We start from the raw sequence: 25,365 nt of genomic DNA on the forward strand, positions 1-25,365 counted from the left end.
TCACTATAAATGCCGCGTGGCTTACCTCTCCTTTCTGAGTGTTTCCTCATGGGAGATGTCCCAGGGCTGGAGCAGTCGTTGCTCTGTGTGACAAATCTGTGAAAGGAGCAATGCCTTTGTCGTTGACTCAGTTGACATCTATGGACTCACATAGGCTGTTTGTCCACATTTTATAAGTGGGCAGCTGAGACCCAGGAAGGTGAAGCTGCTTGCTCAAAGCCACACAATAGGTCTGCTGGAGGTCCCAGGTACCCCTCTCCCACAGGGAGAGTCTAAGAACAAAAGGAGATGTTGATTCGGGTGCCCTATGGGGGAGGAAAAAAGAGAGACTCCTCTCACCCATTGACACCATGCGTCTCCCAGAACCTTGATCTCTGAGGCCCACCTTCCAGTCTATGCCCACAGAAGTGGCAGCCTGCCACTTATTCGGGCAACATTTATTGAGCAGCTAACTTGGGCCAGGCCTGCTCTGGGTGCTGGAGATACAGACATGAATGAGACCCAGCCCCAGGCCCTGGGCAGTTTATGGTCTGATGCAGTGGTTCCACACCGGGGTTGATTTTGACCCCCAGTGAATATTTGGCAATGTCTGGAGACATTTTGGGTTGTTACGACTTGGGGAAGGAGGTGCTATTGGTTTCCAGTGGGTAGAGGTCAGCGATGCTGCTAAACATTCTACAATGCACAAGAAAGCCCCCACCATGAAGAATTATCCAACTCACATTGTCCTAAGTGCCAGCGTTGAGAAACTTTGGTCTAACGGAAGTGTCAGACATATAAAGACACCAACAGCCCCGCAGCTCAGTGTTTGATGAAGGAAAGCATGGGAGCTGTGGAGTCCTGAGGAGGTATAGAGACCAGCTGGCGGTTGGGGTTTCAGGGAAGGCTTCCCAGAGATGAGATACCCCTTCCAGGGGATTTGAAAAGATGACCACATGGTGGGCGTGTATGGAGGACAGCAGGGCACATGGGACCAATGCCCAACTGCAGATAGGGAGGTGCAATGGAGCCCAAATGGGAGGGGAGTGATAAGGAGGGAGACTTCATCCAGAGAGCAGTGGGAAGGCATGATGGGGAGAAGACAGGCAAGCAGGGAGAGATGTCTGCTTTAGAAAGCTCCCTCCTCATGGGGATACAGGAACTCCTAGGCACTGCTGGTGGGAGGGAAGATGCATGTAGCCGTTTTGGACAGGGATCTGTCTCTTTTCAGTCATATTACGTTTACGTATACCCATGACCCTGTGATTCCACTCATGGGCACATATATATCTCAGGGAAATCGTCTCACAGGTCCATAAAGAGAGATGTATGAGGAAGTCTATCCTCATACAGCGTTACTTGTGGTGCCTGGGAGGGAGGCACCTGGGTATGCGTCCTGGGGGAGTGAGTGAGCGCCGTGGCAGCAGTTAGAGGCAGTGGGGATACATGCAGCACCATGGATGGGAGCTAAACCTAGTGCTGAGTGAAAAAAGTATATTAAAAATGTATGCCCAAAAGACATTGCATTTTGCAAGAACACTTACACGCTGAAAATACACATTAAAACACATTAAAGTGGCATAAAAGGGAATAAATGAAAAAGGGAGCGGAAGAAAGCTCACTTTGAGTGGAATGGAAGGGTGGTGGCCAGCGGGTTGTGTGAACAAGAGCACAGGCAGGGAGACCTATGCTCAGCGGCTTCCGAGAAGAAAGGGGAGATGTGCTAGGCTGCGGTGTGGGATGGAGAGGGTGGCCAGACCTGTGTGAGATTAGGAAGGAGAATTTTTCAGAACCTGGTGGTTGATGAAAGAAGGGAAAGATCAAGGCACCGAGAATGGTGCCCAAGTTTCTGGGTGGATGACTGGGCCAGTGCTATCCCCCCACTGAGTGATCCCTCAAAGCAGGTGCAGGTATGGGGAGGGATGAGTTCCGTCTGGACGTGATGAGCTCGAGGGGCTCGTGCGCCATGCTAGCGGGGGCACCCACCAGGTAGCTGGCTGCATAGGGTGGAGCTCAGCAGAGGGATCTGAGAGCGCGGTGGCAGCAGTTAGAGGCAGTGCGGGTACAGTTTGGGGATTCTGTTACAGATGTTACAGATGGAAACAGTTTGGGGATTCCTCTGTGTACAGGGGTGAGGTGAGATTCCCTGGGCAGGTGTGTCGAGTGGACGGAGACATAAGCCTGAAGAACATCTAGATTTAAGTTCCTGTTAGGGCTGAGGATGCCATGAAGTTGACCACATAATCATCCTCCAGTAAGTGGCAGGCCGAGGCCATCAGGATCCTGGGCCAAAGAGAGAGTAGGAAATTGGGGTGGTCCTTTGGCATAACCTTTTTCAGTGCCAGGAATGGTCACAAGCATCACCTCCTTTGCGTTCTCACAGTAGCCATACAGAGTTATGGGGAGGGCAGGCCGGCTTCATTGCCCTCATTCTACAGATGAGGACAGGGCTCAAAGACGGTGGGCCTTGTCTAGGGTTACAGAGGGAATCAATAAAGGTGTGAGTCCCAAAGGTCTCCCACCAATATCTGAGCTCTTTCTACTCAGACACTCCTGCTTTCATTGGCCAGAACCCAGGCCTAGCTGGTGGCCTTGACAAATGACAGCTGCCATATCCCGGGTCTGGGTGATCTTGAAGCTCAACAGAGGCTGATAGACTCAGTTACAGGCCAAGGCCGCCAAGTCATTTTGAGTTGGAAGGGTCAAAGAGCACTGGGCAAGTCACTTCTATTCTCTGAGCCTCCCCTATAATCACCTGTAAAATGGGTTCTTATTTCCCGGGGTTTTATAGGAATCAAATTAAAAACTGGAAGTAAAAGGACTTAGTAGGCTTTGTACTCAAGAAGGGAAAAGATAATGAAGAGGAGAATAAGAATGGGAACCATGGTTAGGGAGCAGACTGGAGGAAGAAGTGTGGAAAAGGAGGTTTGGGTTTGGAGGGAAGGGACCAGGTGCTCTGCTGCATGGGGGCGAATTAGAAGGGAAAAACCCAGCCCTGGCCCTCCAGCTGTCATCCTTAGCTCTCTCATCTTCGTACCAAATAATAACCAAGCCTGCCAGATCCACTGCTGGGCTTCAGATCTCTGCTCTCCCCTGGTCTCTCATCCTCAGCTTCCTTGTCAATCTCTTAACCCAGCCTCCCCCATCAACCTTTCACCGGGCAACCTGGCCTTCCTGAGACAAATCTGCCCTGAGGTCTTTTCAGTGGCTCACTATCCTCTGCAGGATGAGGGCCAAGGGACAGTCAGGTCCTCTGGCCTCTGCCTACTTTGCTGGCCTTACCTCTTAACTCTCACAGTACCTAGCATGCGGCTCTGTTGCACACCTCCACGCCTCTCTGCACATGGGCTCCCACTGCCTGAAATGCCCAGCTTCCCTCCAGCCCCCACCCATCTGCAGAGGCCTTCCTCATCTATGCTGTCAGATCAGCATCACCTCTGTTAAACTTCCCTCAATACGCGCCCTGCCTGTTCCCCTCCTCCCCCCACCAATGCCCACTCCTCTGTGTAGACTTGTAAGCAGCCCGGGTTTCCATTGGTCTACAGCCTGGCTGCATTTCCTTCTTGGCCGGGATGTGAGCTCGCCCAGGCTGCAGCATCCAATGCAGGGCCCAGGAAACATTTGCTGGGTAACCCAGTGGCTGCAGGAAGGCACCCCTGGCCTAGAGACCTTGTTTCCATCTCAGCTGAGGGGAATAGGGGGTAGTAAACTTCGGAAATACGCATGTCTGATCACACCACTTCTTTCCTCATAACTCTCCAAACGGTCCCATTGCACAGAATTCTCAGAATCATGGCCCATTATTCCTCTCACCTCACCTTCTTCCTCATTCTGCTCCAGCACTCCACCCCTGCCAGCTCCCCTGCTGTGGCTCAGTCCTGCCTTTTCCCTCCAGGGGGAATGCTTCCCCCCAACTTTCCCCTCCCCCCCACACCCACACTTGCCGCTCCAGGTCTCCTCCTTTGCTTGGAAAGCCTATCTACCCGTTTAAAACTTTTTTTCTCCGATAGCTCTTGTTACCACCTGACAAACTCTAACATCTTATGTGCTTATTGTCTGTCTCACACTACCTTATCAACTCCTAGAGGGCAGGGCTTTTATCTGCTTTGCCCACCACTGTACACCCAGTGACTACAACAGGCCTGGAACCCAGAAGAAGCTTAGGAAATATGCGACAACTGGATGAACAAACGAACAAATGAAGTGACATGATAGTGTGGTATGGAGGAGCGTAGGTTTATTCACCACCCCAAAAGCATTCGGGGGGTGGGGCTACAGCACAGCTGAAGGGAGGGCGGGGCGGGGCGGGGCAGGTGCTCTTCGGGTGGAGGGGTGGAGCCGGGTGGGCCACGCCCCCAGGGCCGCGGAACCCGAGGCTCATGGGCTGGCGCCGCCCGGAGGATTAAGGGAAGGGCGCTCGCACCGCCGGAAGTTGCCGGGGAGTTCTCGGCGGCCTGACTGAGGCGGGAGGGCAGAGGAGCTACCATGGAACTACCTGAACTGGACGCCGTCTCCGACGACGCCATGGACTCGTTCGTAGAAAAGTTCCGGAGTCAGTCTTACCGTGGCCGCTTCCATGAGGACCAGTGGGAGGAGGTAAGCAGGACTTGGGGCTCCGCACGTTTGTAGGTGCGTCGTGCGGACTCCTGGGGTTCCCGCGCGGCATGGAGGCGGGTCCCTCAGCCCCCGGACCCCTGGCGCTGTCAGCAGTTTCAACTTGAGGGTTAAAAGTCGGCCTCGAGATTTTGAGGGTTTTCTTAATCTGCTTGTACATTTAGGAAAATTGGTTTTGGAGTCAGACCTGCGACTCCACCATTTACTGGCTCTAATACTGGGTCAGTTACTTTACTTCTCTGAGCGGTCTCCTGACTCTGTAACATTGCCCTAACTATAGCACCAATCTCGTAGGATTGTGGTGAAGATGAAATGAGATGTGGGTAAAGCTCCAGGAACATCGAGCACTCAATTAATGGTAACTATTACCGCACATGTAAGAATATGATAAACGAAAGAATCTTTACAGATCATTTTCCTACACTCATTTTACAGCTGGGATACTGAGGCTGGGATAGGGAGAGATATAGCCAATCATGATGATTTGCAAATCATGACGAGTAGGAAAACTTTGGTATAGAAACATGGAGTTGGATCTACTCTGTGGAAAATCCTATTTGTATAGTTTGTTCTTGTCTTAACGATCTCTAGGAATTTGAAAAGATCCCCCTATTTATGAAGAAAACGCCATCAGAAATTGATCCCATGGAGAATCCTGACTTGGCTTGCCTCCAGTCAATTATTTTTGATGAGGAGCGATCTCCAGAAGGTATCTTCCATGACTCAAATATTTGTTTTGTGTCGCCATTGGTTTGAGATAAAGAGTGATCAGACAGGTTCTGATTGAAAACAAGTAGTAGTTAGCCTGAGCTAACTTGTTACTATTTATTCAACATATACTTCTTTGGATACCTATTAAATGCTAGCTAGGCATCGGGGCACAGGGATGAAGAAAACTTGCCTCAAAGATCATGCTCCAGTGGATAGCCAGATGGTTCTAAAGAATCAGGATAAACGTGTGTGTGATAAGTGCCAACACAGCTGTGTACTAGGCACTGCTGGAACGCTGAAGGTGGAGAAGTAGGAGTGGGCTCACAGTGGATCAGAAATTTGAGCCGAATCTTAACAATTTTGTAGGCTCTTACTAGGGGAATTTGCATTCCAGGGAATAAAACAACATAAGCAAAAGCAGAAGTATAATTCTCTGCCTTTCTTCAGTAATTAAAAAAAGTTCTTTCTTCAAGAGCTGGGATAAGTATGCTTTTTTCCTTTATGCTTCTTTTTTTGTAAGCACTTAATAGTCTACCTTCATAGGTATTTGGAATTGATTGTCGCATTAAGTACTCATGACTTTGTTTCTCATGTTGATACCCAGTTTTATAGTATTTTTGAGTTTTCCTTCCCTGTTGGTTTTTTTCTCTTTGGTTTATTATGTTTCATTGTTGAATGATTTAGAAACTATTTTTAATGAGCCTTTTAAAAATTAGGAAATAGTGATTATTTCTTCTCTTCTTTGCAGAACAGGCCAAGACCTATAAAGATGAGGGCAATGCTTATTTTAAAGAAAAAGACTATAAAAAAGCTGTGATTTCGTACACTGAAGGCTTAAAGAAGAAATGTGCAGACCCTGATTTGAATGCTGTCCTTTATACCAACCGAGCAGCAGCACAGTACTATCTGGGTAATTTATTCCATTATTTAGTGCTTTCTAAAGAGTTAACATGATAAAAGCCATTATGATGGCTAGTGGAGAGTTTGAGAGTATCAGAGAAAGAGAAGCTACCCCAGACACCTAGGGTAGTTTAATTGAACTCTGATGTTCCAGGTAGACTTGGTGAAAAGGGAAGCCAGATGCATTGTATAATTTTTTAACAATTATTCCCATCCCTTACCATCGTAGATTGTATAATTCTTACTACCTGAACCAAATGAGTGACGTCAAATACCTTAAACACGCATTGGTATGATTGGGATTTTTTAGCCCAAATTCTGCTTGTCTCTCTTAAAAGAGTTTTTTTCCTGGCCTTTTACCCTCTTCTCAAGGATGCTAGTAGGATTAAGGCAGTAGAGGTCTTTGTGTGAGAGAAACTATTAATTTAATGGAGAATTTCTCAAAGTATTCCTTGGGACCCTTGAAGTAAAAAATATTCTTTGGACAAGTAAGTTTGGAAAATGCTGCTTTGTTGGGGATTTGCAATGCACATTAGTATGTTAAGGACTGAGATAACCTACAGCAAAGAACCTTACCCTGTGATTCTCAAGTTTTGTAAGGCCCGCTTTTTAAGTAAGACTTATTAACGTGCAGTACTTTGTCGCAGACATGATTTTGGGAAGCATTGATTATTTGAGTGAGTAATCTTGGTCATATGAGATCCTTGTTTTTTATCACAGATTTTAAGAGGATCTAGAAATGACCGCAGGCATTTCTGAGGAACTGGGAGAGAATGAGCTTTGTAGTCTAGCTAGGATGAGTCTGTTGGGATTCATCACCATTTGAGCAGTTTCTCTCCAACCATAGTCTGCTCCAACTGTTTTCTCATTTAGCCTGTTTCATTATAAAGTTCTAAAAAGTAAGAGTGGTATAGAACTTTAGAGATTATTTGGGCTAACCAACCCCCTTATTTGTGTAAGCCCAGAGAGGGACCCTTTGGTTAGTACCAGAACCTGGACTAGAAACTCAGTCTTCTAACTTCTGGAGGAATGCATTTCCTTCATTCAGCAGACAAACTGAGTTCTTATTCTGTGCCAGGGACTGGCATCATAGAGATGAGTAAGATCTGACCTTTTACTGTGTGCTAAGCACTGCACTGGGAACGAGAGCTACCTAGTTCCTTTCCTTGGGGAACTTAAAGGGGGTCACTTTTAGGGCTAATAAGACCATATGCACTTTGCAAGAAAAAAAAGTGTGTGTGCGTGACACCAGAGGAGCAGATTCTTAATGAGAGCCATTCCTTAAATTATGTGTCACTGGTACGGCTTACTTTCACATTTGTTATCCCCTGTGACCTCATAGCAACTATATAAGGTAGGATAAGTTCTTAGAAGAATATTGTTGGGTCAAAATGTACACAAAGTACATGCAATTTGCTCTCTAGTTTACCCTTAGAGTGCCCTTTTTCAGTATTTTCACCAATACTGGATATTGTCTGTCTTTAATTTTTACCAATTTCATATTAATTTTAATTACTCTAGTCAATCATTTGTGATATTGAGCGTCTTTTCATGTGCTTACCTAGCCATCTAAAGTTCTGTGGGTTGGTTGCCTGATGTCATAAAAATTTCTAAGGCTCTTGATGACCACAGTTATAATTTTTTCTAAAAACAGTTGCTCTGATTTATATTTACCCAACATTGTAGAAGAGTATCATTGTCTCTACACATAAATTTTGGAAACATTCTGACCTCATCAGAACTTCTTTCTTTTACTAAATGGTGTTTTATTAGGCAATTTTCGTTCTGCTCTCAATGATGCGACAGCTGCCAGAAAGTTAAAACCCTGCCACCTCAAAGCAATAATAAGAGGTAAGTCTATAGTATGATTGTCATTAAAGAAAAGTTGGTAGTCACTACACCAAAACTTGAGACATTTTAAGCTTTGAGATTACGGTGCCACGATACTAATGAAGCACCTTATTTTTGTAATACTGATATTAAGTTCCTGGTCCTTATCCACTGCAACATACCATTTTTAAAAGAATTCCCTAGAGAATAATCTAACCCTTTGTGTTTTAAGAATTTGTAGAGGAAGTGAAATTCTTCATTTTAAAGTAAAAAAATAAAATGAAAATAAAGCAGTTTCAAAAGCCACATTCTAATTTTTTTCTAAATTAGCTGATTGAAAGGTGAGATCTTCAAATGCCATGTTAATGTTAATTAAAAGATAAGTTATGGGACCTTTGCTGATAACTCAGATGCAGAGATGTTTCCAGATTATTTTTTCTCTTGTAGTCTGACCTTTGTAATGATAGTGCTTTTATTACTTTTATACTTCACTTCTTTTTTGTTTTGGGACGCTCAAAGGTGCTTTGCAAACTTTATTCCTCACACATTAATCTTCCATGTATCCCCCATGGACCAGCTTAAAATGCTTCATCAAAATTATGCTGCTTTAGATATTTATGATTGTGGGTAGTAAGTAGATCTGTGTCTCTTGGCTGTAGGGAAAGAAAAGAAGGTACTGAGCAAAGATTGGCAAGTAAATTGAATGTAGTCCTGTGGAATTGGCCTCAGGCTAGAACTCTAATCCTCTATTAAAATGTCAGTTTTACCTTACCATGTGACCTTGGCAAGACACCCACTCTGAGTATCAGTTTGTTCATCTCTGGAAAATAAGGTTGGATTCTGTTGACATCTAAGCAGTTCTGGTATTTTGAAATTCTGTGGAAAGCCTAAAGAGGCTGACTGGAGAAAATTAAACACGATTAAAGGAGAGGCAGCTTAAACTGGTAGCCATCAAGAACAATTTTAGGATAGGAAAGACCTAATGTCTTTGGTCTTGCCACTGAATGGCTGAGGCAAATTCTGCTTTCTGATGCCATTTAGAAAAATCATCTGAGATGGGCTTTATTGTCATTTGCAGATGAGGAACCTGAAGGTCGGAGATGTTCAGTCTTTTGCCTAATGCCTGGTGGTAAATGACAGAGCCGTATTTCTAGCCCGTGTCTGTCTTGATTCCAGAGCCTGTGCTTTTTGCCACTAAGCTGTAGCCTTCCCTACTTTAAGAGCCCTTAATACTAGGGAGCTCACAGGAGTTTTGACCTGAATGGGTCCTAGTCTCGGGAATGCAATACAAGGACCTTTATCATCCATTTTCCCCTTCAGGGTGCTGGCTGCTAGCTGGTGGAGGTGGGGCTTCCAGCTCAAGGGGGCCTCTTTCCATGCATGTTGTCCATGGATCCTAAGGGTTCTGGGTTCTACAGGTGCGTTGTGCCATCTGGAACTGAAAAACTTTGCCGAGGCTGTGAACTGGTGCGATAAGGGGCTGCAGATTGATGCCAAAGAGAAGAAGCTTCTGGAAATGCGGGTTAAAGCAGACAGACTAAAGGTTGGTGGCAGATTCAGTAGCCAGTTGGCTTTTGTTAATTAGCATTAATGAATTAATTAACATTCCCCAGATTGTGTCTTTTTGGTCATTGTAAACTTTTTCTTCTTTAAAAGCAAAATCCAGAACCAGTTCCTACCCTTGGAACACTGGAGGACCCAGAGAAGTAAACAAACAAGTAAATAAATAGTTATAGTGTGATAGAAGCAAGCAAGAATATAAAGTAGTAGTGGTATCTAACTTTGCCTTGGCCAAGAGCAGGGCAGAGATGGGGGTAACAGGGAAGGTTTGCTAGAAGAGGTGATGCTTGCGTCTAATCTTGGGAAGACTGAGCAAGAGTTTACTCGGGTGAGGGTGGGGGTGAGGGGAACATTGCAGACAGGATAAAGCAGAACTGTAACCTTGAGTGTGTTCCTGATACTTCTGAAACTCAGTCCCCTCTTTGAACATAGTAAATATAACATATACCCCAAAGGTTTTTATGAAGATTAAATGAGGGAGGGAGGGAGAGAGAGGAAACTTAGCATATTTCTTAGACATATAGTAAGGACTAGATAAATTTGTGGCTATTATGATTTGAATAAATAAGAAATGGCATAAGACTGCCATAGGCTGGCTGGGTGTAGGGGCAGTTGGTGGGGCATTTGTCAAAAATGATTAGAGGCACTTATTTAAGATTGCAGCTGCCTGAGGCAGAGGATTAACAGGTGGGGCAAACAACAGGCTTATAGAACATTTAAAAGGAAAAGCTAGGGAATGAAGTTATATAAGGACTTTGTAAGCTCCAACATATTCCTGGGACTCTTAAGTCACATGTGTGCCCAGGGCTATGCATGTGCCCAGGAAAGATCTAAGAAGGCCCTAAATAGTTATCTCTGGCTGATTTGGAGGCTCTGTATAGTCAGGAAGTGAAGGTTAAGGCCGAATTGTAAACTGCTGGGTGAGAGTTGAAGGCATGCCCCGACATGCACCTACAGCCCCTGAGCAGGCGGAATCTGATTTCCAGTGTTGCCACATTATATTCAAAATGTCCATTTTTCAACAAAAAATTATAAGACATGGAAAGAAATAAGAAAGTACGGTCATACACAGGGGAAAAAAATCAATAGAAATTGTCCCTGAGGAAGCCCAGACATGGGACTTAAAAAGACTTTAAACCAGCTGTTTTAAGTATGGTCTAAAAACAAAAGGAAACAATGTCTAAAGAACTAAAAAAACATGAGAATGATGTCTCACCAAATAGACTATCAATAAAGAAAAATTATAAAAAGAACCAAATAAAAATACTGTAGTTGAAAAGTATAATAATTGAAATGAAAAAGTCACTAAGTGGTTCAACAGCAGAACTTTGAAGACAGGTCAGTTGTGATTATCCAGTCTGAGGAACAGAAAGGAAAATGAAGAGAGACTGAGACACCTGTGGGATGCCATCAAGTGTATCATAGGCATAATGGGAATTCCAGGAGAGAAAGGGACAAAAGAATATTTGAAGAAATAATAATTGAAAACTTCCCAGACTTGATGAAAAACAGTAACCTACCCTTCTAAGAAGCTTAACAAACTCCAAGTAGGATATAGTTAAAGAAATCTATACCCAAATACTTCATAATCAAACTGTTGAAAGTTAGAGACAAAGAGGAGAATCTTAAAAGCACCAAGAGAGGAGTGACTGTTCACATATAAGAGATCCTCAATAAAATTAAAAATTTATCAGAAGCCAAAGGGCAATGCAGTGACATTCAAAATGCTGGAAGAAAAAGACTATGAAACAAGAATTCTATATCCAGCAAACCTACCCTTCAAAAATGAAGAAGAGTAAGAAGTAAAACTATTTGCAAATGATATGATCTTGCATATAGAAAATCCCAAGGAATCTACTAAAAGAACTATTTGAACTAATAAAGTAGTTCAGCAAACTGGTAGGATATGTCAGTATACAAAAATCAGTTGTACTTTATAGACTTTTAATAAACATTCCAAATATGAAAATAAAACAATTTCACTTATAGCATCAAGAAGAATAAAATACTTAGGAATAAGTTTAACAAAAGTAGCATTTAACTTATACTCTGAAAATACAAAACACTGTTGAAATAAACTATACCTATACCTAAGTAGGTGGGCGCCATTCCATCTTCATGGATTAGATCTTAGTATTGTTACGATGACAGTATTCCTAAATTGTTGTACAGACTCAATGCATTCTGCATCAAAAGTCCAGCTAGGTTCTTTGCCGAATATTGACAAGCCGATTCTAATATTCATATGGAAATTGAAGGGACCCAGAATAGCCAAAACAATCCCTGAAAAACAAAAATAAAGTTAGAGAACTCACATTTCCCAATTTCAAATCTTACTAGAAAACTACAGTAATCAATACATTGTAGTACCGGCATAAGGACAGGCATGTAAATCAATGTAATAGAATTGAGAGCTCAGAAATAAACCTCACGTTTGTAGACAACTGATTTTCAACAAGAGTACCTAGTTCACTCGGGGGAAGAAGAGTCTTTTCAACAAATGATGCTGGGACAAGTGGATATTCACATGCAAAAGAATGAACTTGGACCTCTGCCTCATACTATACACAAAAATGACCTCAAAATGGATCAGAGACCTGAATGTAAAAGCTAAAACTATAAAACTCTCAGAAGAAAACACTGGCATAAATCTTCATGGCCTTGGATTAGGCATTGGTTTCTTTGATAAGACAAAAAGCATAAGCAACTAGAGAAAAAAGAAATAAACGACTTTATCAAAAGTAAAAAACTTGTGCTTCAGAGGCCCCATCGAGAAAGTAAAAAGGCAGCCCACAGAATGGGAGAATATAATGGTAAATCATGTATCTGTTAAGGGATTTTATTTAGAATATATAAAGAACTTTTAATATCTCAATAATTAAAAGACAGCCCAATTTTTTAAATGGGCAAAGGATCTGAATAGATATTTCTGTAAAAATGATACACAAATGGCTAACAAGCAAATGAGAGATGCCAAATATCATTAGTCATCAGGGAAACGTAAATCAAAACCACAATGAGATACTATTTCACACCCACTATGCTAGCTGTAATTTTTTTTTTTTTTTCTAAGGAGCCTGGGGAGAAATTGAAACCCTCATATGTTGCTGATGGAAATGTAAAATAATGCAGCCACTATGGAAGACAGTTTGACAATGCCTCAAAAAGTTAACCATAGAATTACCATATAACCTAGCACTTCCACTCCTAGGTATAAAACAAGTATTCAGACAAATACTTGTATGTGAATGTTCATAGCAACACTGTTCTTAAATGGCTAAAAAGTGGAAACAATCTAAATGTCCATCAATTGATGGTAAATAAAATGTGGTGTCTCCACACCATGGAATATTATTCAGCCATAAAAAGGAATGAAGTACTGATACATGTTACAATGTAGATGAACCTCAAAAACACTATGCTAAGGGAAAGAAGCCAGGTATAAAAGGGGTTGGGGGGTTGTGGGGACTGACTGCTAAAAGGGCTTGGGGTTTACTTTTAGGGTATTGAAAAGTCTTGGAACTAGGTAGAGGTGATGATTGCTTGATACGCTGAATGTACTAAATGCCACTGAATTATATATTTTAAAATTTTTAATGGTTAATTTTATATCATGTAAATTTCACCCCAATTTCTAAAAATTAAAAAAAATATATACTAACCGTAAAAGACATAATTATTGATAAATAGGACTTAGTCAAAACTTAAAGAGACATCATTAAGATGAAAAGGCTGGGTGGCTGGTTAGCTCAGCTGGTTAGAGCGCGGTGCTCTTAACAGCAAGGTTGCTAGTTTGATCCCCACATGGGCCATTGTGAGCTGCACCCTCCACAACTAGATTGAAACTAATTGACTTGGAGCTGATGGATCCTGGAAAAACACACTTAAAAAAAATAAAAGTTAAAAAAAAAAAGATGGAAAGACAAGCCATGGAATGGAGAAAATATTTGTAATGTAAATGTCTAATAAAGGATTTTTATCCAGAATACATAAATCAATATGGAAAAAATTTTAAATGTGGCAAAAGAAAGATACTTCTCAAAAGAAGATATACAGTGAGCACATGAAAATTTGCACTGTATCATTAGTCATCAGGAAATGCAAATTAAACCTCAGTGGGATGCCAGTTTACAAGATTGACAATACCAAATATTGGCAAAGATGTGGAGCAGCTGGAACTCTCGTACACAGCCAGTGGGATATAAAAAGGTATGCCCACATTGAAAATCAGTTTGGCAGTTTCACACACCTATCCTATGACCCAGCAATTTCAGTCGTCAGTATACCTAAGAGAAATGGAAACACGTTCATAAGACTTGTATAAGAACGCTTAATTGCCTGTTTTGTTCATAGTAACCCAGAAATAGCCCTTGTGTCTAACAGGAGAATAGATAAGTAAACTGATATATTCATACCATGGAATATTACTTGACAATAAAAAGAAATAAACCTATCAGTGGTGGAATGAGGGGGATTGACTGCAAAAGGCATGAGGGAACTTTCTAGGGGATAAAAATGTTTTCTATCTTGACTGGAGTGTTGAGTACTCTAGTGTATACATTTGTCTAAACTTACCAAACTGTACATTTAAATTCTGTAGATTCTACCTCAACGAAGTTGATTTAAAAGGGAGGGGCAGCAACCTCCCTAGTTCAGGGCTCTTCCGACCTGGTGGTTATTCCCACTTTATGTGGGCTGCCAAGACCTCAAACTTCAGGTGAGGCAGCAGGAAGCCATGTCTATCAACTTGCATCCTGGAAATCAGAGTAAAACCAACATGGGGCAGAGGCCAGGTTATCCTGAATCATTCTGTAATGTGGACCAGACACGGTGTGGTTGGGTGTCTCTCAACTGGGAAGCAGAATTGGACATAGTTTTAGTGGTATCCCTGGGGTGGGGCACTCTTGATAGTGTAATCATACTTGCTAATAGCAGAAAGGATTTTTGCAGCTCTGTTGGCCTATTGGATTGGAGAAGGAATGACCCAGAATTACCAGCCATTGTCTCCCTGAAAGGATACACTCTGGTCACAAGAGAAAAAAGATCTGTGTTAGCCTTTGTGGGCATTTGTGGGGAGGCTGAGGGATGGTTGGTGCTGTATTTTAGAGCAGGGGCAGCAAACTAACCCACAGGCCAAATCCAGCCCGTGGCCTGTTTTTGCATATTCTGTGAACTAAGAATATTTTTCACATTTTTAGTGTATGTGCTGCCGAAGCGAGCACATTTTTCACATTTTTAAAGGGCTATAAACAAAACCTGATAATATATGACAGAGACTATACATGGTCTGCAACGCATAAAATATTTACTCTCTGGCCCTTTACAGAAAGTTTGCTGATCCCGATTAATCCACAATCTTGAGGGTGAGAGCAGGAGCACCTGGTTTGGGTAGATTAGCAGGCAAAGGAGATCTAAATTGCATTTCTGCCAGATTAAGTAGACTGGGGGCACTTTTCTCTCATGGCTTGTATTGTTCAAAGGGCAGGTCCCCTAATAAGTTCTTGCCCTGGGTTTTTCCAGTGTTTTCCTATACTTCCCCCATATAAGAGAAGCTGAAATGCCCCACAGACTCCACTGTCAGTCCCTCTCCCGAGCATGCCCTTTCTCCGTTGCCTGATGGGATCTTCCTGTCTAAATCCCATCCTCAAAGGAGCAGGCACTCCCTCCTCTGTTTCTAGCACTTGGTTCACACTACCAGGGTAGCACATAACAGACCTACTTGTCTGTCCCTCTCAGGAGCGTGTGAGCTCCTTGGGTACAGGAACTAGATTTTTAAGTTTCTGCTGCCACTGGTGCTGGCACCTAGACATGTGCTTTTTACATGCTTATTGAACTGAGTCTGGCCACTGGTGTCCCTTACACAGGATCCTGGGTTGGCTAGACACCAGAGATAGTAATTTAGGAGCAGGCTGGGGTAACAAGAGGAAGCAAGTTCCCTAGAGCTGATGCATCTGAACTTCATTTTCAGCGAACTGAACAGAGAGATATAAGGAAAGCAAAGCTGAAAGAACAGAAGGAGCGGAATGAGAATAAGGCTTTACTCCAGGCCATCAAGGTGAGTTCTCAAACCTTAGGCCCTGTGGTCTTCCTGAATCCACTAATCCTGAAGCCTCTTGAGAACCTTTCTTAGGATGCTTTACCTGAATGAATTGGGTCACTTTCCCTCTGCCCTGGTGCAGCAGTGTGGTGAAGGGGGTGTGGAGTCACACCCCGAGTTCAGTCAGCTCTCCCATTGTGTATACGTGTTGGTCTCAGGTTACCTATACGGAATAGATGCTTTGGCTTAAGCATTATTCAGTCTTCCCAGTAGCTTGCTGAGGTAGGTCTTCTTGCTCCTGTTTTGCTAGATGATGATGTCATCTCAGGGAGATGAAGAGACCTCACACAGCCAGTGTGTGTCAGAGCCAGGTCCTTGCTCTTGGCCATTGTGTTCTACTGCCTCCTGAGAAAGTGAATTCTTAGGATGCTCCTCTGATAATAACAACAAGTTCTATCTCCCTTGCCCTGTCTTCCTGCATTTTAAATGGATGTAGTATGATCTAAACCCTGCTTTTACCTGGCTGTCCAGCAAGACACCTGAGCCTTGACTTGTTTGGCCTTGGTCTTCACAGTAACACTTCACAGAATGTGGGTAGGTTCTTGGTCTCATTCTTTGGTGAGTTAAATTGAGCACTCATTTAAATGACTTGTTGACTTTGAGAACTTCACACTACTGAGATGCTTTCCACTAGTCCTTCCCCACACCAAGCAATCTGTTAACACATACTAACAAATTAAACAGAATGGAATAGTCCAGATTCTCCATCTAATGGTCATTCACAGTAAGGGATTTGGTCCTTTTCTAAAATGTAGAATATGGGAATGCCCCGACATTTGCACACAGACCTTATTTAGGTTCTCTCCTTTAATCTATCTGCATCTCAGACTTCACTCTGCAGAAGAATTACTCTCAACAGTAGTGTACACAAAGCCATACATACTGTATTTTACCAATGGTTTAAAACAGGAGTCAGCAAACCGCAGCCCTGCCTGTTTGTGTGTTACCTATGGCTATTTTCACACTGCAGTGGCTGAGTTGAGCAGTTAACTTCAACAGAGACCATTTGACCCACAAAGCCTAAACTATGTCTTATCTTACCCTTTAAGGGAAAGTTTGCCAACCCCTGATTTAGGAGATATCTTCAAAGGTAATTTTGATTGCATATAATTTTCCCCTTTGTGCTAGCCTTGGGAATTTTCACACACATATATAAGAGGTGACTCTACTATTCAGACCTTTGCTTTATCCTTATTTCCATGAGACAGTCAAGGTTAAGTCAGTGTGCAGTATTTTTAGTATTCTATGTCCTGGCTAAACTGAAGCATTGGCCATTTTTGTACATGCCACACTCTTGATCTTTTCTGTGCCTTTGCACATGCCGTTCCTTGGGGTAGAATGCCCTTCCACTATCCCCCACCCCAAACTTCTCTGCTTTTCAAAGTCTTGGTTCAAGACTTTGTTCAGTCAACAAAGTCTTGGTTCAGTCAACTCGTCTCCAGACTGAATTAATGTATGGTCTGCAGTTCCACAGCTCCACTTCTTACTGTATATTACACTTATTTCCATAGCTGTCTCCCCACTAGACCATGAGCAGAGTCTTGCGGGCAGGAACCTTCTCTGACACGGAGTCCCGCACATGGTCGATGCCCAGGCAAGGGGAGTCAAACAAGTGATGCTTACTATGTGCTAGGCCTCAGGGATAATGCAGAGGAATCGTGTAGAGCTGGCCCTCGGAGCTTGCAGTGTTGTGGTTTCCCTGTTTTAGTGAAATGGGTTTGCATCCTTCCACACGATAAGGTTTTGTACGTTTCTGTCTTTACCCCAGGCTAGGAATATCAGGCTAGTCTCTGAAGCTGCCGGTGAGGAGGAAGATTCAGCCTCAGAAGGTCTAGGCGAACTTCTCCTGGATGGGCTCAGTTCTGAGAACCCCTGTGGAGCCAGGCTGAGTGTCGATGACCAGGGCAGACTGAGCTGGCCTGTACTCTTTCTGTACCCGGAGTATGCCCAGTCGGACTTCATTGCTACTTTTCATGAGGACTCCAGGTACTCACTTGTCCAAGAGCCTCTGCTTTTGCTTGCATGCTCTTTCCCTGCTGTGTCTGCAGGAAGGACAGGTGGATTTTGTTGAGGAAGGAGGAGAATAGTATAGAGGGTTTCCGTCTGGTTTGGCATAATCTCTATCCTGTAGCTGCTTTCTCCCTTTACTAACTAGCTTTGTAATGATAGATAGTCTCACCATTGTACTGAGCAGGCTAGTAAGTGTAACACTGAAGTACAGAATTTGTCAAGCACTGGTACGTATCTGGTGAGATAGGAAATCATTGTAGGTAGTACGTGCGTAGTAATTAAAGTGTATATTAGAAAAAATATAACTAGCAGTTTTAACATGTGATTTCATAGGGTTAATGCTTAGAATGTGGCTAAATGTAAGGAAGGTTGTTAAGCCTGAGGCAGTTTAAAGAAAATTACTGTGTTTAATAGGACAAGTGATACACGTACACATTTTGGGCACTGTTGTCAAAATGGCTTAAGCCTACTTTTGATGTGATATATTCTGGTATCTCTGTGATTTGGTGTCCGGGGACTGTGATGTGGGAAAGTAGATCATGAGTTATTGATACCCAGAAAGTACATGTTATATCCTTAGGTTTGTTGATCATCTAATGGTGATGTTTGTTGAAACGCCCTCTTGGGATTTAGAGCGAAAATACTGCCCTGATAATTTAGAGGTAAGAGAAATTTTATTTTGTTCCTCTGTGGGATTTTTGGAGGGGAGGAGGTTCACTGCCCTTAAAAAAATTTGTGGTAAAATATGTAGAATATAAAATTTACCATCTTAGCTATTTTAAGTGCATAGTTCAGCAGCATTACGTATATTCACATTGTTACGCAACCCTCACCACTATCCACCTCCAACTTTAGGTACCTCATGTGAGTGGAGTAATATTTGTCCTTTTGTGTCTGGCTTACTTCACTTAGAATAATGTTGTCATCCATGTGATAGCATGTGTCAGAATTTCCTTCCTTTTTAAGGCTGAATAATCCATTGTTGGGATTTTTAAAAAACATAACCACAAGTTACATTTCAAAGAATTTGTCTTCTAATCATTTTCAGAATAAGATGTCCCATTACCCCTGAATACTTTAGTGTCTGTTTCCCACAAACAAGGACAGTTTCCTTCATAATCCCAATCAACCATCAAAATCAGGGAATTAACTTTGATCCACTAGTGCCACCTAATCCTCAGACTGTTCAGTTTTTACAAATGTTCTTTATAGCAAACAGATCTGGATCCCACATTGTATTGTATTTAGTGGCCATGTCCCTTTAGTTTCCTTCAGGTTATGGAAGAGTTTCTCAGTCTTCCTCAATTTTCTTGATCTTAACACTTTTGAAGATTATAAACCAGGTTATTTTGTGTCAAGTCCCTCAGTGTGGGTTTATCTGGGTTTAATTGTGACTAGATCTGGATTATGCGTATTTGACCGGAATGTCACAGGAGTGATGCTGTGTCTCGTTGCATCCTGTTAGGTGCACATGGTTTCAATTTGTCCCATTACTGGTGACATTCACTTTGATCACCTGTTTGAGGTGGGGGGTCTGACAGGCTTCTCTACTGTGAAGTTACTCTTTTCCCCTTTGTAATTAGTATTTTATAATGAGGTATTTTGAAATGATGTAACTATGAGGTGTGAACAAAAGATATAGTGAATGTTTAAATAAAAATAATTATTACAGTGAAAGACACATTGCCATTAATCCCCCTCAGAATACTCCCCTTCGCTTCCAACACACTTATCCCATCGTTCTTACCACTTTCTGAAGCAGTTCTCGAAGTCCTCTTTTGTGAGTGTCTTTACTTCATCCTCTATTATAACAACATTCCATGTCACACACTTCTGGTACAGCAATTTCTGTCAAATACAAACATTACGGTGAGTCCTCATCCACCTTATTCACCGAATCTGTCACCATGAGACTTCGGGCTCTTCCCCAAAGTCAAGATGATCATGAAAGGAAAACGCTTTGAATCAATTCAGGACATCGAGGCAGCCATGACAGTGCAACTAAAGACACTCACGAAAGAGGACTTCCAGAACTGCTTCAGAAAGTGGCAAGAACAAAGTCATAAGTGTTTGAAGCAAGGGGAGTACTTGGGGGGAATTAATGCCAATGTGTTTTTTACTGAGATAACATTTTTAAAATTTAAACATTCACTGTATTTTGTGATCACACCTCGTATCCCATTGTTTATCAAACCTTTAGCATAATCGTTTGTTTGTATCAGTGGATTTATGGTTTCCTATTTTTTGTCATAATCTATTACTATTATACTCAAATTGTCTCAGATTTGACCAGTGGGAATCCCTTCAAATTGTTTATGTCCTTTTCACTTGTTTCAATTTTTAAGCACTTCCTTCCACTCTGGTACAAGATGTTCTAGGTCCAAATTGTGCTTTTCTTGTCCCAGCTCTAGAATCAGCCATTTTTCTCAAGGAGCCCCGGTTCTTTTTAGTGGAAAATGGTATTTAGAAGCCAAGATCTGTGCAATAGGTGTACTCACAAGTATGGGGGCAGTGGGAGGGGTGCACTGCTCCAGTGCCGTGTGTGTGTGTGTGTGTGTGTGTGTGTGTGTGTGTGTGAGAGAGAGAGAGAGAGAGAGAGAGAGAGAGAGAAAACATGAGGTTTCACTTCTATCTTCAGTCTGATCCAACACCACAGGACCTCTTTTCTTCCTTTCTATATAATAGTGACTTCTATTCTTAATACATTAATTCATTTGGTCAGTCTCTCTGTATTTAATCCCCTTCCTGTCACCACTACTGCCCCCTCTCCCATGTGGAAACTTCTTCACCCTACTGGGACTCTTGACTTCCCACATCAGGCTGCTGCTGACTCAGCCTGGGTGCCCCCCTCATCCTGCGCACACTGACACCCCACACTGCTCAACCACCCTGCATGAACCCTCCTCATCCTGCTTGGGTTCCCACTCCCCACAGCAGGCCTCCCCCGCCATGCATGGTTGCCTTCGTCACGGTTGGGCCCTGACTCCCCATATTGGCTACGCCCACTTATGGACATCCTCCTCACCCCGTGTGGGCTCTGACACCCCACCCTGGACAGCTGTCTTACAAAGAAGTCCGTACCCTGCTTAGGCTGGCCGGCCCCCAGCAAGGACCCCTCCTCCCGTGGCCGGGCTCTGACACCCTCACCCCCGCAGCCCTCCTGTGCAGATGTCTTCCTTACCCTGCCTGGGTTTCGACACCTCCACAGGGCCATTCTCTGTGTGGACATCCTCCTTCTCCTGCTCTCGGCCCCCGTGGCTTGCTTCCTCCACGCCTCAAGGTTCTAGGACTGAATTGTTGGGATGGGAAGGCTCACAGGCCTGCTGGGCTTTAGTCTTGGCTTCTCTGTTTACTGGCTGGGTTACGTTGGTGAGTTATTTTCCTCCTTTGAGCCTTGGTTCTGCCTTTGGAAAATGGAGCCAATAATACCTTTCTTAGTGTCATGGAAGAGGACTGAGTGCTTTATACTTCACAGCTCCGTAAAGGAGCCGTTCAGTGAATAACAGCCACATCTCTAACTTTTCCCTAGACTTGGCCTCGACATGCCTGGTGCTGGATCTGACTCCTGCTCCTCTGTTAATCTTGCAGGTCTACTTTGAGGACGAGGACAGGGCAGAGCTGTACCAGGTGCCTCCCGAGAGCACCCTCCTGCACGTGCTGCAGCACCCCAGGTGAGTCACTTCATGGGGCTGAGCAGGCCAGGGAAGATGCTTGGGTACCGTCGTAGGGATACAGTCAGGTTCTCATTCCACTGCCGAGTCCCTGGTACTCCCTCCCTCTGCCCTGACACGCAGCCATGGAGACTGGCCCAGCCATTGGCCAAACAGGCGATAAGGTGATGACTCAGCCCATTGCACTATAGCCATGACACCCTCAGACTGGGAGAAGTGAATGGGGCTGGACTGAGGGAGAAGCTGCCTGGCTTTTGTACCGGAAGACAGTCGCGATGGCCCTCCTATTGCCAATTGTGCCTTGTCCTCTGATATTGTTCTATGGAAAGAGCACTGGCTCTTGAAATCAGACACCATCATTTACTGGCTGTGAGACCCTAAGCACACACTGCCTCTCTGGGGTGGTTTCCTCATTTCTAGAATGGGAATAATAACTCTTGCCTGCATATTTCTCAGGAATTTGAGAGCTGATAAGAGAGTAGGAGTCACAGTACTTCTGTAAACTATAAAGGGTGGCTTTGCTTGTTAACTGTGTTTCCCCGAAAATAAGACCTAGCCGGACAATCAGCTCTAATGTATCTTTTGGAACAAAAATTAATGTGACCTGGTCTTATTTTACTATAATATAAGACCGGGTCTTATATTAATTTTTGCTCCAAAAGACATATTAGAGCTGATTGTCCGGCTAGGTCTTATTTTCAGGGAAACAGGGTAGTAACAGTGGCAGCTGGTTGGATTTGGCAATTGTCCCTTTCTTCCGCTTTGAGGTGTTCCTGGACTATAAAGGAATGTCCTCAGTTGATGTATAAGTTGACTCTTGGACTACTTTCCCCTAAGCTTGAAGCTGGAGAGCTAGGTTAGGCCATGTGGTAAGGCCTTGAATGACCGGCCTAAGGAGTGTGACCGTTACCCTGATGGTGGGTAGAGCCCCAAAGGGTGTTTGTTTCGTTGGAATTTACACAATAACGGACAGATTGAAGTGCACTGTTCGACGGGTGAGGCCTGAAGTAGGGGATGGATTGGAGAGAAACTTAGGACGCAGACTGGACGGGAATTGGCGGTGTGGTAACCGACTCGGTAGGGGTGTCCAGCTGGTCTGATGTCCGCTTCGGGTAGGCAGGCAGGGGGTGACGATTTCTTCAAATGATCGAGAACTTCTCTTGGCAGTGATTTTTCTGGCCCCCAATCTCCTTACTGTTTTGTAGACAAATTTTTAGCTGTTCATTTTCCCAGCTGTTAGCAAATTACCTAGATTCTGTAAAGGCCCAAGGTCTACTGTCCCCCATCTCTAAAAACAAAATGGGGGAGAAATCTAAATAACTGATTTGTGGAGAAAAAACAATTGTAATGCTTCTCAGAAAATGTAAATGCTGTTGGAAATGATTACTTTTTAAATGAATGGCATAGGAAAGAGGCTACTAACCAGAACAGGTTTCTGGCAGCTTCAGAGCCTGGACTGGACTGGGTGGAGCCAAGATACAGGCCTCTGTCCAGATCCAAGCACGTTGGGTCACATGCTAACACCCTTTGATCTGGAAGGCCATCTCTCCCACCTGCCTCACTCCATTTGCTTTCTGCCCCACAAGAGCATAAACGCTCTGGTGACCTGCACCATCTGACTCTTTGCTCCCCGATCACTACCCCTTTTCCAAATTAAATCGCGCTCACATGGCATCTTCTAGGACGCCTTTCCTGGTTCCCTTTCCCCACAGAGGGGATTAGGCCCCTTGCGCTAATGTTGTACTTCACAAATACTTCTACCATTGTGCCTTGCTGTCAAGAATTGATTATTTATCTCCCTCTTCCCAGGGCTTGAGAGCAGGGACAATAGTTTTTGCTTGTTTTTTAATCTCTGTTTTCAGCACAGGGCTTGGCTCACCCTGGGCAGTCACTGTTGAATGAATGAAAGCATGTTCTTGTTTTCTGTCATATTTCACCACAGACATACAGTGATGCTAGATGAAGGGCCCAGAGGTTCTGGCTAGGTTATAAGGGGGTGGGGGTCATGCTCATTTGCCAGATTCATAAACAACCAACCAAATAAATGTGCTAAACCTGCATTTTAATGTTGACTGACATACGGAGTTTCACCTTGAATGTTGTTGGGAAGGTCCATGGACAGTTAAGATTGCAATTCAGTTAACCTCTCTTTTGTTGTGTTCACTGCAGGTACTTTGTAAAAGCTCTGACACCAGCATTTTTGGTCTGTGTAGGATCCTCTCCTTTTTGCAGACATTATCTCCAGGGGAGGAAGGTACACCAGGTAAAGTGACCGAGCCAGGCTGTGAGAGCCAGGCCCGCTGGATCTCCTTCCTCATCCTCCTGTCTGGAATCCAGCATACCTGAATCACCTGGACATACTCCTAGAATCCAACACTTTCTGTCACCTTGAGACAGTCCTTGCTCACATGGTGGTGGGAGGGGCTGCTGACTCCGTGAACTGCACCCTTTCTGGTCAAAGTGCTGAGCCCCAGATGGTTTTCACTTTCCTCTGTTGATAGAAAACTCTGTGCCTTGGTCATGACATCCTTGGACTCACTGTGAGCTATGTTAACCACTCGCCTCCATCTCAGAGGGACCATCTGTTGCAGTTACCATAGCAACTGACCCAAGGAACTCACTGGACTGACTCAGGATCCAGGGACATAGTTCTAAACCGTTATGGATTTAGACGCCTTAGAGAAGCTACCCCTCAAATTGCACATATATACAAACCATGCATGTAATTTTAAGGCATTAAAGCTGAGCAACTCCGGCCTCCTGTTATTTTATGAGCACAGAGGGTTGCTCTGTGGGGATGCTGTAGAAGCCTTGCAGTGCGATGGGGCCAGGAAAGCTGGGTCCTGACTCTGCATCTATAAAGACCTACGATCTGGGATCCTCCAGAACCCCTAGAAAGTTTGCCAGTTTTCCTGATCTCTGCAGTAGGGAGGACTGTGACACACTTGGACAGCGGATTCTACATTCCTCTCCATTTTCACATTTTAGTTTTGTGCCTTTTGTACTGGAAAATCTTTTTGCATGTTGAATCATTGTCATAGGTTGTGTTTTTGTCTGCAGCTGTTTGCTTCCTCCTTCCTAGAGGGTTTTAGACATCCTTACCTATAGCCATGTGACTTCCTGTAGTGCCCACCCTATCCCCCCAGGGAGGAGTGTACTTCTCTGAAGAGCCATTGCATGATAGCCTCATGCTCTTTTCCCTTCGCCATGAGAACCTGTTTCCCAGATTGGCGCTGTGCCTTCAGCCTGGGTCAGAATGGTGAGACATGTGGAGCAGAGGTGCAGCAGCTGGCCTGCAGCCACTGATTGTAACGTGAATGAGAAAATGTTTGTTGTAATAATAAGCACTAAGGTTTGGGGGTTGTTAGTAACTATAGCAAAGCTAATATGTCATTAAACTGAAACCAGCTGTTGTCCTTCAGATGGGCTAATGTGGGGTTTTGTGCTGTGTGCTTCCTTGTCTTTGAAGGGCAATTTGTTGTGGAATATTGACAAAGCACCAAGCAGCTTTCCTTCTAGGTACAGGTGCCTGTCTGTGGCTGTGGCCGGGAAGCTGAAGTCAAGCCTCCTAAGCCTAACTGAGGCCACACCGAGGCCGTTCTCCCTCACTCCCCAGCTAGAGACTCCCGCTTGGCTTTCTGTAAGAACTCAGCACTTTGTGTGAGACGCCTGACACTGAGTTAGCAATGACCCTAGCAGGCATGGCAGGGTTCCCTGTAGCAGTCACTTCCAGCCACCTCTCTCTTGGGCCAAAGCAGGTTCCAGTGTGCCGCCTTACTGATGACCCTGCCCTCTTCTCGACACTGGGATGAGGTGCCATGAGAGCAGGTTGGACATTCAGTAGTACGCACCTGCCAAGGCTCACCATGCGACCTTCACCCCCATCGCCCAGCCCAGGTCATCGGCCAGCTTCTGCTCTCCCTTCAGTCCCTGCACCTCCCTCCAGCTGGGTGGGGGCAGAGGTGGGAAGCGGAGAAATGGGACTTAGAATGG

General features: G+C 44.0%; 2 protein-coding genes across 11 annotated transcripts in view; one reads left to right on the top strand and one right to left on the bottom strand.

The window, feature by feature from the left end:
- Positions 1-4,443: 4,443 nt before the first annotated feature.
- Positions 4,444-24,793, top strand: TTC4 (tetratricopeptide repeat domain 4). Of its 2 annotated transcripts, XM_019742862.2 has the most exons (10): positions 4,444-4,575; positions 5,185-5,302; positions 6,053-6,214; positions 7,978-8,055; positions 9,453-9,577; positions 15,563-15,649; positions 17,460-17,677; positions 18,282-18,363; positions 21,290-21,372; positions 23,542-24,793. In XM_019742862.2, exons 1-10 carry the CDS (start codon positions 4,465-4,467, stop codon positions 23,642-23,644), a joined length of 1,167 nt encoding a protein of 388 aa, XP_019598421.2. In that variant the 5' UTR covers positions 4,444-4,464; the 3' UTR covers positions 23,645-24,793. The 2 variants fall into 2 exon arrangements, with proteins under 2 accessions (XP_019598421.2, XP_019598422.2); XM_019742863.2 differs by lacking the exons at positions 17,460-17,677; positions 18,282-18,363.
- Positions 4,573-25,365, bottom strand: part of PARS2 (prolyl-tRNA synthetase 2, mitochondrial) — a 33,006-nt gene continuing 12,213 nt past the window's right edge. The window contains exons 2-5 of one of the 9 annotated variants that reach the window (XR_012497230.1): positions 20,883-21,105; positions 19,449-19,549; positions 14,170-14,348; positions 11,522-11,877 (exon numbers count right to left, since the gene is read on the bottom strand). The gene's annotated coding sequence lies outside the window, so the exon portion shown is untranslated. Of the gene's footprint in view, positions 4,742-11,521; positions 11,878-14,169; positions 14,349-17,636; positions 17,734-19,448; positions 19,550-20,882; positions 21,106-25,365 lie in introns of those variants that run through there. The other 8 variants (XR_012497231.1, XR_002138254.2, XR_002138253.2 and 5 more) reach the window with 8 other exon arrangements.

The sequence above is a fragment of the Rhinolophus sinicus genome, linkage group LG06 (genome assembly GCF_036562045.2).
Source record: "Rhinolophus sinicus isolate RSC01 linkage group LG06, ASM3656204v1, whole genome shotgun sequence".
Taxonomy (NCBI): Eukaryota; Metazoa; Chordata; class Mammalia; order Chiroptera; family Rhinolophidae; genus Rhinolophus; species Rhinolophus sinicus.